At 35.2% G+C, this 12,319-nt stretch overlaps 1 protein-coding gene across 1 annotated transcript; it reads right to left on the reverse strand.

The window, feature by feature from the left end:
• Positions 1–2,662: 2,662 nt before the first annotated feature.
• Positions 2,663–9,448, reverse strand: LOC109798412 (transcription factor LHW). The gene is made up of 10 exons (XM_020358672.3): positions 8,692–9,448; positions 7,555–7,776; positions 7,364–7,445; positions 7,084–7,125; positions 6,943–7,002; positions 4,645–6,459; positions 4,439–4,540; positions 3,966–4,106; positions 3,742–3,867; positions 2,663–3,374 (listed from the first exon to the last, which is right to left on the reverse strand). The coding sequence occupies exons 1-10, from the start codon at positions 8,784–8,786 to the stop codon at positions 3,285–3,287; spliced, it is 2,775 nt and encodes a 924-aa protein (XP_020214261.1). The 5' UTR covers positions 8,787–9,448; the 3' UTR covers positions 2,663–3,284.
• Positions 9,449–12,319: the final 2,871 nt, after the last annotated feature.

Genomic DNA, 12,319 nt, shown 5'->3' on the forward strand with positions numbered 1-12,319 from the left:
TGAATTGGGCTCTGCACGCTGCTTTTCGAAATTGGATTTGACTTCGGGGTTTCATCAAATCCGTCTCCAACCATCTGATATAGCCAAAACGGCCTTTCGCACTCATGACGGGCATTACGAGTATTGTGTTATGCCTTTTGGATTGTGCAATGCGCCAGCTACGTTCCAATCCACCATGAATGAGATTTTCAGGCCTCTGCTGCGAAAGACAGTCATCGTTTTCTTTGATGACATCTTGGTCTTCAGCGTTGATTTTGATCAGCATTTGGTCCATTTGCGACAGGTTTTTGAGATATTGGCAAGTAACAGTTTCTTTTTGCAGCCTCATAAGTGCTCATTTTTCCAGTCTCAAATTACATATTTGGGGCATATTGTTGCCAATGGAGAAGTGTCCCCAGATCCTGCAAAAATTGCGGCTATGGTTCAATGGCCAGTTCCCACTTGTACCAAAGGATTGCGTGGATTTTTGGGTTTAACGGGTTTTTACCGGAAGTTTGTCCGCCATTATGCAGCTATTGCTCAGCCATTAACTGATCTTCTCAAGAAGGGGCAGTTTCAATGGTCCCCTAGTGCCCAAACAGCGTTCGAATCCTTGAAATCTGCCATGACTAGCATCTCGGTTTTAGCATTGCCTGATTTTGCCAAGCGTTTTTATGGTCCTTACAAAGTTCTAGAGCGCATCGGCCCCGTGGCTTACAGACTAGAGCTGCCTTCATCATCCAAAATCCATGACGTCTTCCATTGTTCCATGCTGAAACAACATGAAGGCCCAGTTCCCTCTCACATTGACCTTCTGCCGCCTGCTTCTTGGGAAAACAGCCCCCTAGTCTCACCTTTAGCTGTACTGGATTTGAAGACAGTGACCTTGGATGGCACTCCTACACGCATGGCTCTAGTTCAGTGGCATGGACTATCTCCGGATGATACTTCTTGGGAGAAGTGGGACGAACTCAAGTTGATTTATGACCTTGAGGACAAGGTCTTTGTCGATGGGGAAAGTATTGATACGCATGCCATTGTGGAGGATGAAAGAAGGCCTAAAAGGGTGTCAAAGAAGCCAGCTGGATGGGATGATTTCATTCACCATTAGTGTTTTGACCGTTTGGTCCCTTTTATTTAATATTGTTGCTTTTGAATCATTCTAGAAGGAGTTGGTTAGGATTTTATTATTATGCTATTTGGGCCTGTGTGCCACCTGTCCTAGTGAATCTTTAGGATCAGCACTTTATATTCATGTACGGAGCTATTGGTGAAGGTAGAAAGAAAGTATTTCATTCCTCATCTTTCCCTTTCTGAGGAGGCAGCCTGACCTCAAATTCAGTGCACTTGTTTTTTTTAGTATCATAATGAGAAGGTAACTCTTTCTGGATTCTAATCAGCAATAAAGAATGGAACATTGAAAGAAAGATAATTACAATAAAGAGACAGGAGAATTGGTAAAAGCTTAAATTTTTTATTTATTAAATGTTTCGACTATAAAACTTTTTGTAAACTAAAGCAATACTCCATAATTATGTTTTTAAGAAAGAAAATATTTGTTGAAAATTCAATGAGTGATTAGCCTCACATGGACTATGAAAGAGCTGAATGAGTAACATATAAGACTTTGGATGGTGATGTGTCTGGTTATTATATTAATCCTTGTCAATAGTTTGTTAACTATTCTAAGTGTTTATTTCCGAGATTCTCCTAGCTTGTTAACTACTATGGGTGCTGTTTTCCAAGAAGTGATATATTGGTGGGGGAGGGGGAAAGATTGTTAAAAGTTAAAGTTAAGTGATTAGTTTTTAGTTTGATTAAAAATGAGAGAGGAGAGAACAGAAAGAAATAACGCAAATAGTAAAGTGTTTTTTTGGTGTTGAAGAAATCGATTGTAAAATGTTTTTCATTGAAAAATAGGTTTTATTGATTTAAACGATTAAATAAGAGAAAAAAATTTATTGTTATTTTATATTTAATCGATTAAATTAAAATGCTAATTAATTACTTAATACAAATTACTTTTTATGATTCTTAAACAAATTATTTTACTTTCACTTTATTTCTCGTCTATTTTTACTCTCAATACTTAACAAAAACGTTAGTTTTTGGCATAATTACGCACGAACAAGTGGCATATTAATAAATTTGCGAAGTCTGCAAAGGTGATATGCGACCATAACTGACAACACTGAAGCACGGAGGCAATTGATAATTAAAAAAAAAAAATCATGGAACGAATTATTGCCACATTATGAAAACCATAAGAATTTAGTGACATTCCCAAATTCAAACTATTCCGTTGTTTGGAAAACGAAATTCACATGCAATGGTAAAGGATACTCATTTTAGAGGGAAGGACATATCCATTTAAGCAAAAAATTATTGTATTCTAAATCATCCATCATTTTACAATATCATGAAAATATTTATTACCTTTTCTAGCTTTTCCCTTCTTCCTCTAAACTAGTAGCATAGTTCTTTAATAACTGTTTAGAGTTTAAGATTTTCTTAATCCTTATACAAAAATCTAAAATGACACATTCCAAAAGGAGTAGTAATAAACTTAAGTGAAATCAATATCACAACCATGCATGTATGATCATAATCAAGATTAGTCTTTCTCACCTCATCAGCTCAGTGTGTAACCTAGTGCACTCGTTTAACAGACTCATCAAAAACATAAACAAACCATACAAAGGTGATATTAATAAAAATTGTATATTATAACACAGCCAATATCACCACTCCACTCCAAGAAAAAATTAAACATGGAGAAAAAAGGTCATAAAGGAGGAACACATGCATAAGCTTGATGGTCAAACATGTGACCACCCCCTTTGCAAATCCTACAATTTCTATACAGCTGAATCACACCAATGGCATTACTCAACAACGAAAGCCTTATCCCAGACCAATGGCATTACACAAACATAGAAAAAAAAAATGCCTGCAAGTTATCTAAGAGTTGCCTAAAGCATCAGTAGAAATTGTCAACACAGGATAAGTCACCTTGGCAGGCACAGAATGAAACATGCATATACATTATACAAATCATTTGAATTGAGATGCTCTTCACTAACTAAACTCAACCCCCTCCAAACTGAGGTGAAACAGTAATTAGCACAAGTTAACTTCACCTCAGGTATTATGGAGTGGATTTGATGCCAGTCATTGCATGCATGTGCCAGACTTGCTCCCAACGGCATCCAAACCAAGAAACTATAAGTAGATGGTTCATTGCAAACTACTAAGCCTACCAGTTGCTGGTATCTGGGTAGCTTGTGGGAAAGAATGATACACCATCATGTTGTTATCAACTGCGTTCGCACGGTTTGATCCAAAAGCCGAACCAGCGACATGAATATTTCCATCCTCGTTACATCCCTGTTTGCCTGCAGAGCAAAATTAAAGAGTGACTACCATAATGTACTAACTAGAGGAGCTAACAACACATTTTTCTCTATCAAGTGTTGCTAGCATTTCTCTATAAACTATGTCAAGTGTATTTGATTTTTCTCAACCTAAAAGTGCATTGAATGTCTCACCATGAGCATATATTACACAGCCTAATCCTAAAATGCCTATATACAAATTCCTACGTACACTATCTATACAAAAGCTACCACCAAGTTTAATATAGTTCATTCATAGCTGAAAATGCTCAAATATTAAAGGCCACTACAAATACTGTCTTATACTATAGGAAGTTCATTATACTTCTAACTCATGATCAGTTATTTTCCTTTCCAGGTGTATTACCTCAACAGCAAAGCGTGCCCAAATCTTGTCATTGCGAGCTTCCATGACCCCCTTTAAGATGGTTAAGCCTAAACCTCTGATTAAGTCAGCTATTTCCAGAAAGAAACCCCGTTCCTCACAAAGCATCTGCAAAAATAACCGAGCAACCAGATCAGATTAGCGGCAACACAAATACATACAAGGGATAAAAGAATTTTACAAAATTATAAAGCATCACTCATTACCTCTACTAGCATCTGACGAGGAGGATTAAGATCCTCAACAATAATAGGACAGACCATTGATTGTGAGCCAACCTCATATGCCCATGTAGCCCCTCCCTCAAAGTTATCTTTTAATAGCAATCCACCTTCTTTACTAACAATCTGCACATTCAAAAAAATTGAACAATCAGTATTTTTCCTCGCATTAATATAATATTTCCTTAAAGCAAAACATCATGTCAGCTATTCGTTTTTGCTGCTCATAAAAGATGTAGGCCAATATTTTCTGCATAAAGGGTTTATAGTAAATATCTGATCTGAGCTACCATATACACTTACTAGTGTACTTTCCAAAATATCGCCAAATATAATTCGTTATTCTTATTATTTTTCAACATATCAATACAACGCTGATGAAAATGAAAACATTTCCCATGTCATAACTAGATCAGTTGTCTGAGACACTGAGAAAAAGCAGTGGATGATGTCAATACCTTAGACTCCCCTGTCTGCTTCAGCTTGTCAGCATGCTTTGTCACACTTTGCAGGAAAAGCATGTGCTTGATAGTCTTTTCCAGAAGAGCATCTATGCTACACTGTTGAATTACAATGAGATAAAAGAAAATAAATCAGCACCCCGAATGTTATATTTAAACAAGCTCAGGATTGAGATACAAGAAAGCACAAAAAGGCTGTATACTTTTGCTCCGTTTGGCACAATTTCCCGTAACTCCTTCACACGATCTTGAATCATTTGGCGATCTTTGGGCCGAGGCCTAGGGTTCTCTCCAGGTTTAAGTCTTTTACGATTTGATTTGCAAACTTCATCTGGTCGCTTGGAGTATCCAGTTGAACCGCTACTTTCACGTTTCACATTACTGCCATTCTCAACCCATGAACTAAGCTTAGAGCCATATATGGAAGTAGTTTGAGAACAGTTTCCAGCATCATCCTTGCTACACCCTGACCTAAGAGAACTTGTTTCTGCAGCAGCTGTTTTAGTTCCGGTCTTGGGAAAATCAAACAATCCCCTTTGGACAACATGATCAGACATAACCTGCTTGCACGAAGGAGAGGGAACGGAGGCAGTACTAATCCTTGTCAACGTTGTCCTGCAAGACATTTCATCAGAATTCTGTTTTGCAGCAGATTGAGCTTTTGATACCACAGCATCTAAGAGGTGGTCAGTGCCCATTCCAGAGAAGATGCCACTGTCTGATATTGCTTCACTAACAGTGTAACTATTATCATGATCTACACCTTGCAAATTCATGCATGTTGCTTTTTTATCTAGATGTCCTGCATTGGCATCTGAATCAGTGGCAAGCAGCTTATCCAAGTTTCCATTGAGCAGTCTCCTTTTGAAATCCACACCTAAAACATCAAAGAGGTCATCACCAGATGGAAGTTGAGTATAGGCTTCCTCGTGCTTAACATTCATTTTCATATGTTGACTAGTAACATCTTTATTGAGGACAAAACCAGGGATGTGATCGCCCATAGGCACATGCTCCTCAAGATGAAGAGATGGAATCTTAAGGGCCTGAAGCATATCATCATCTATCCTTTGATCAGTTGAAGCCAAAGCATTACAAGCATTCTTTAAATCAATTGGAAGATTCTTCTGACCAGAGCCTTCTATATTCATGTGACTGGTAACAGATGGATTAGTGAAATTGGGCACAGAGCAAAGCCCAGCATTAGTTGTTGAATTGTTATTTTGAAGTCCAAACCCAACCCTGTGTGCTCCACGGAAATCAGAAGTGGATACTCTGGGAGGATTTGAAACTGAGCAGCTAATCATATTCGTCCTCAAAAGATTACTCCCACTGCATATTGGGATTCCTCCAAGTAGTGAAGTGCTACCAGAACTCTGACTCTGTTCAAGAATTTGGCCTCCATCAGTTTTCATTTGAGGCATATTTAAGGCACTCGATGGATTCATGTTAGGATTAACATGATTCTGTCTCCCAACACCTGATGTTTGTTGTTCCATATATTTAAGGCTACGTTCACTAAGATTTGATTGATTGAAAGCTAATTCGTTGAATGCAGATCTAGCATTATAAACAGAATGCTGCTGCAGACATGAATCAAAATTTGAAGGTATCACTTTAGCTTCAGCCTCCACAACTTTCTTCTGTTGGCCACAGACATTTGCTTTGATCATTGAATGAACCTTTGGCTGGCAAATGCTATCAAATATCTGGTTCGAGTCAATGGTTCGAGGTGTCAATACAGAACCGTGGAAATTATTTATTTCTCCCCTTAGAGGGTGAGGTGGCTGAGCAATGGACCTTGAAGCAAGAGTAGAATTAGTTAGTTGGTTGGAACCATTAGCTGCTGAGGGAGTGCAGTTTGAAGTAATGACCGGTGGATCAAAGGTCATAGGTCCAGCAAATTTTTCATTAGAAACTTTTGCTGAATAATCTTCAGATAAAAGGGCGCCAGGTACACTTCCCAATTGCAAGATCAAGTTCTTCACATCATTCACAAATCCCATATCTTCCATTATCTGCAGCAATAAGAATGATCAAGTTCAAGAGAGAGTGATTCATTATAGTGTTCTAACTGAGTTAAAGAGCTCTTATGCCATTCTCTCGATTTTTAAGGATGGACACATCTATGCCATTAATCATGAGATCCATGATGTTATATGACTTTTAAGTTGTCCAAAAGCATTCATTATTGATCCAAAGGTAATATGGAGAAATCCTATGACTTCTCACCATAATCCCATAATCCCATTCTCCATTACACGTGATCTTAAGTTTCTTAAAAAGAGGAGTGTTAGCAACACACTCTTCTTAACACACCCACTCTTATTAGTTAGAATTTATTGAAATCTACAAAATCTGGAGAGAGTCAAATAGGGTATGGAACCCATCAAATCTTGTATTTTCCAACAAATTTCAGCCAATTAGAAAGAGTGTATTAAACACTGTGTTGCTAGGATTTCTCTTCTTCAAAATTACAAGAACAATTGAGAAAGACTTACTGGCAAGAAAGAACCAAATTGAACAACCCCATGGGGAAGCACAGGAATAACTGCTACCGTCTGTAAACAAGAATAGTCCAGGATTAAGAAACAGTAACAAAAACTTTATAGCAAATTGTGAAGCGTAATAAAACCACAAACCTGCATTCCAGATGAAAATTGGTAATGCAACTCGGGATATACCTACAAAGAAAACACCAATAACGAGAAATGTTCATAAGTTCACCTACTCCAGGCCTTTAACCATTCCAAGAATATATATACTCAAGCATAAAAGATGCTTATGTCATTTACTTCTTATACCACATTAATACTCACTCATTTTATCCAACAGCTTGAACAATAAAAATTCTTATTAAAACATGAACATGGAGGAGGCAAGATTTTACAAAATTTTATTGTCTTTCCATCAACTCCATACCTCTGGTGGATATGCATCTCTAGTGAAATTGTTCAAAAGAATCCACTGATAGTTTCCTGTAAATGCTGCCCGTCCAACTATCCTGGTCAACATTAAAAGGCAGCACTTGATTGAGATGAGAATCCCGCGAAAATTACTTAAAATAAGGATATCGACAATCAAGGAAAAAGGCGAAAATAAGAAGCACCAACCCTTCTCCAGCAACACACAGACTCTGTCCTCCTCCTGAATTATTCACCATCATCTTGTTAAGCAATACACAGACTCTGTCCTCCTCCTGAATCCCTAGCTGAGACTCAGAAGAAAACCAACATCCTTCCCCATCTCGGCGAGGAAAATTAGACATCCCAACAGCTCGTGGAGGGAAAGGAGATGGCAAGGGTTCATAGTAGTAATCTTCCCAGATTAACAGCCTGCCAAGTAAGCCTTACTCAGTTATAACTCGAACACAAATATTCCACAGACAACAATCAAGGCACAAAGTCAAAAGCACAACATTTCAACGTCCATCTGGCAGCTTAGAAAACATTGTGTGGAAGCAAATACATGATTTAGAAGATTAGCAACGCTAGATTCATACGTCAAGTCAAAAGCAAAAGGTTTAAAAACATTAGAAAAAAGACAATAAAATAAAGCCACAGTTTTAATTTCTCTCTGCAAAAAAAAAAAATAGAATGATGCTCGAGCTTCTAACTATTTCATAATTCTTTGCACAATTACAAGCTCAGATTCGAGATCCTGATCTAGAAAAACAATTTTTTTCCAGTCCTAATGGATCCAGAAAATTAATTGATTCAGCTCAAGAATTCAACAGATTTTTTAACAGAATACTCAAAGCATCGTGAGTAATTAGCATTAAATAGATAGATTAGAATATTAACACCCCACCACCACCCCAATTAGCTCAAGAAGAAAGGGGTCAGATTTTTATTAACGGAACAAGAAGATAAGACCAAACAGAATCAAACAAGTACTGAATCAGTAGATAGTGCCTTTACAAATCAATGCAGATAAACTTCTTTTTAGTTAAAAAAACAAACTTACGTCTCAAAAAAACAAATATTCTTGATAACAAAACAGAAGAGAAGCAACAAAGGCACATATAAAGTTCCAAAACAGGAACTAACATGTGGACTTTATCTTGAAAACGAAGCAACCCCAGAAATAGAATCTAAACACATGAGATCCCCCCCTCCGAAAGTACAAGCATCAAAATCACATCCAACCACAAAACCCCCCAACAACCACACCTGATTCCCCCGAAATTCTCACAAACCAAAAGAAGAAAGAAAGAAAACACAAAGCAAAAGCCTTCGAAACAAACTCACTTGGAATTGTGGCAACCGATCTTCCAGAAGACGGCATAAGACCAACGATTCCTTGAGCACAGAGTCCTCAAAGCCTCTTTCAGCAAAAACCCCATTTTGTTTCCGGCAAAAGGGGTTCCTAAACCGCTCAAAAGTTATCCTTTTTCCAACGCAATGGAGTCACACTAGCACTAAGAGAGAGAGAGAGCAAAAGGCGCATTCCCGAAAAACTAACTACCACGGCACGATCCTCTCCCTGCCTGTTTAGTCCTCAACCCCCCGCTTCGCTTTCTCTCCGGATCCAAGTTCACCACCGTCAGTTTCCGGCACCGGCAGGCCATCCTCCGGCAGAGGAAGGTTTAGAGAGAGAGAGAGAAAAAAAGGTAGAGAGAGAAAGAGCGCGTGAAAGAAGAAGAGCAAGAGAGTAACAAAGTTGAAACAAAAAAAATCTTAACGGGACTACACTATCCCGCGAGATTCAAGCTTGTAGAGTGCTATCACCTCCATTTGCGCCGAGAAGTAGAAGAAGGGAGAGAGGGCTTGGTTGGTGCGGTGAAGGTGGAGAAGTGAGAGTGAGAGTGAGATCGTGTGCTGTTCTGTGTTTATTGTTCAGGTTGTGTGGAACTGTGATGTGCTTTCTCTTTCTTTAGCTTCTGCTTCTTCTTCTCTTATTGGGTGTCTAGTTTTCTCTCTCTTTGAGATGAGAAAATAAATGGAAGTGGGAGAATGGAGAGAGAGAGAGAGAGAGGAAAAGGGTTGAGAAAAAGGAGGAACTTTGGGAAATATTACAATGGGAGCCACTCAGCAGAGAAAGCGTTTGTCGGATTGTGGAACACAGAAGCCTCCGCTTTCAACAGTGTTGGTGGTCGCCAAGGAAAATTTATGTTTTTTAGAGACCATTTACCCCAACTAATACTTTTATTTAACTGCTCCAATATTCACATGGAATCTTAGTTAAAGATATCATGGATTCGTTAAATTAGTTTATTATCTAATCATAAATTAATATTTATAATTTTATTACAATTATTTATAAATCCAAGTAACATCAAAATTGATCAAAATTTTGAAGAGGTGATAATTCACAAACACTAATAATTTTTCATTGAAGATGAGCTGGGAGTGGCTGTTGCTATCTTGATGACGTCACACAATCATTGCCCCTTGCTTTTGTGTGAAATTACCACAATGGCACACCACCAACTTTTTCTGGGGTAGAATGAAATGGAAGAAAGGACATTGTTGCATTTGCATGCATGGTAATGTTTTAAATTAAATTGAAATGAAATGGAGATTTTCATTTGGAAGAAAGGCTCATGGATGACGATGATGAGACATCATGGGCGAGTGAGGTGGGAAAATGATGTGGACTGATGCAGGATGTCTGTTGTTCAAAGCCTTAAAACTCGGAATTATTATTATGCATGTAAGCTTGGTTTAGGACACTTTCAATTTCTTGTTAGAGATTTATAATTCCTTCGTCACACTCATCATGTTATGTTTTTACTTGTTTTGTGTCAATGATTGTGTGTAATTAAAACCCTTGCTGCTAAATAAGTAGATTCATGGATACTGTGTTGAGATTTCACATTTGAAAATTCAAAACCTATTTTCTCTCACTTTTCCTCTTACGAATCAAGTTTCAGTCTATAACCACGAATATATATACAAGCAATAATTTTATTTTATTTTTACAAGGGAGTAAACATTAAATATTAATTAATGATTTGTCAAAATTAAAATATATAATTGCTTTAAAGGTTAGATTAATTTTTAAATAATTACGTAATTCTAAGAGCAACTCCAATGAAAATTACTTGTCCCATCAAGTAATTCAAGCTCCGGTTTCTTGTTATTGGAAGACTCTAACATGGTAACATGAGTTGCTCGAAGAAAAGAGAGAGTTACTTCCTCAAACAAACGTTCCTTACCAGATTTCAAGCAAATCTTATTGAACATATTTGATAATATTTTAAAAATAATAATGATGAAAATTAATTTCGTATAATGTTTATATATTTATTATTGCTTTATTTTATTTTTAATATCTACTTATTGTGTATTTTTTTCGTAACTTATTTTCTTTCATTGTAGTATAATTATCTTTTTTAATAAAAATTTAAATTTTGATTCATAAATAATTAGAAAAAATATTCTAAAAGTTGAATTTCTTAAAATACTATTTGAGTAAATTTGTATTTAAGTTGTTTAATGCTGATATGACACACTAGGATCAATTTTTTCATTTTTCTATTGAAGATGCCCTAAGAAATGTTAATTTTAACTGTCTAATTACAGTTATACTATTTGAATTTACTACTTTTTTTATTCGCATATTAAATATATTTTGCTAAATACATCCCCAATACGCACACGTGCTTGAGAGGAGGCTATTTAATTAGTCTCTTTGACTGTCTTTAATTGATGACTTTTAGGATTTATTTCATTAAGTCGAGTTTTTCGGATAGTCATCAAAGGATGCCATTTCACAAAGGCAACGTGGAGACCAGTTGACAGGAATATTATATATATAGCTTAACTAAATATCTTGAATTCAGGTTTATGAAAATGCAGGTTTTGTTTTATATTTTTAGTTATTTTTTTTTTAAGTTTATATAGTTTCTAATTTTATCTTTTAGTTTCTATAATTTAAAGTTTTAAACTAGATATTTTTAATCTCTAGATTTATTATTTTCAATTATTTACAATTTAAGATATATCATTTTAATTTTTATATTTATAATTTTTTAATCATTTTAGTTTCTACACTTAGATTTCTTTTTGTAACGCCGTCTATTTTAAATGACATGGTAGAGATTTTCAATTTTGTAAGAGTAGAAAAAATGATATCTCAACAACAAGTTTCCTATGTGAGATTATAAAAGAAATACAATACATTGAGAGACCTAAATTAAAGTAATTCCAACAAATAAATTCAATATAACATATATAAAATTAAAGTTAAATTAATACATTTGTCAAATATTACAAAAGAATCTACAACAAAAATTAAATAATTAACAAATTGCTAATATAAAAACTAAAAAAAATTATATTAAACTATAAGGACTAAATATAATTAAAAAAGTTAAATAAGACTAAAAAATATCTACTTTAAATTATAAAACTAAAAAATAAAATAAATAAAATTAAAGAGATAATAAAATTATTTAAACTTATATTTTATTATTATTATTGTTATTGTTATTGTCATTAACCTCCTTAAAATAAAAATATGTATTAATTGGAACTTTGTGTGCTATATGTTAATCCCATAAATCAACTTGGGATATTTAAATTGTGATAGCTTGTTTCTCTTGAGATCTTTTAAACAAATTATTATTATTATTATTATTATTATTATTATTATTTAAAAAAAATATACAAGGCTAAGATTTGTTAAGAATACAAGGGAAAAAATATTAAAAATTTATTCATCAATGCACCACAAGCTTACAAGCAAATTCCAAAAGTGAAATTGATACCATATATTTATTTGGAACCTTAAGAGATCATGTTTATAGGTTTTTTCACTTACATGTTATTTAATATACTCTCTTTTTTTATGTGGAACTTTTCATTTATTTTACACATCAACAATTTTTTATTTTTAAGTATGAGTCTTTTCTATATGGTATGTTTCTGTTAA

The sequence above is a fragment of the Cajanus cajan genome, chromosome 8 (genome assembly GCF_000230855.2).
Source record: "Cajanus cajan strain Asha chromosome 8, NIPB_CcT2T_4, whole genome shotgun sequence".
NCBI classification, from domain to species: Eukaryota; Viridiplantae; Streptophyta; class Magnoliopsida; order Fabales; family Fabaceae; genus Cajanus; species Cajanus cajan.

Excerpts from the sequence above, each read along its gene's own strand:
- LOC109798412 (XM_020358672.3), bottom strand. The coding sequence starts at position 8,786 with ATGGGGTTTTTGCTGAAAGAGGCTTTGAGGACTCTGTGCTCAAGGAAT. Across the intron at positions 7,777-8,691 it reads ATCGGTTGCCACAATTCCAA|GCTGTTAATCTGGGAAGATT; the intron begins GTGAGTTTGTTT and ends CTTACTTGGCAG. Across the intron at positions 4,541-4,644 it reads TTGTGCCAAACGGAGCAAAA|TGTAGCATAGATGCTCTTCT; the intron begins GTATACAGCCTT and ends GTAATTCAACAG.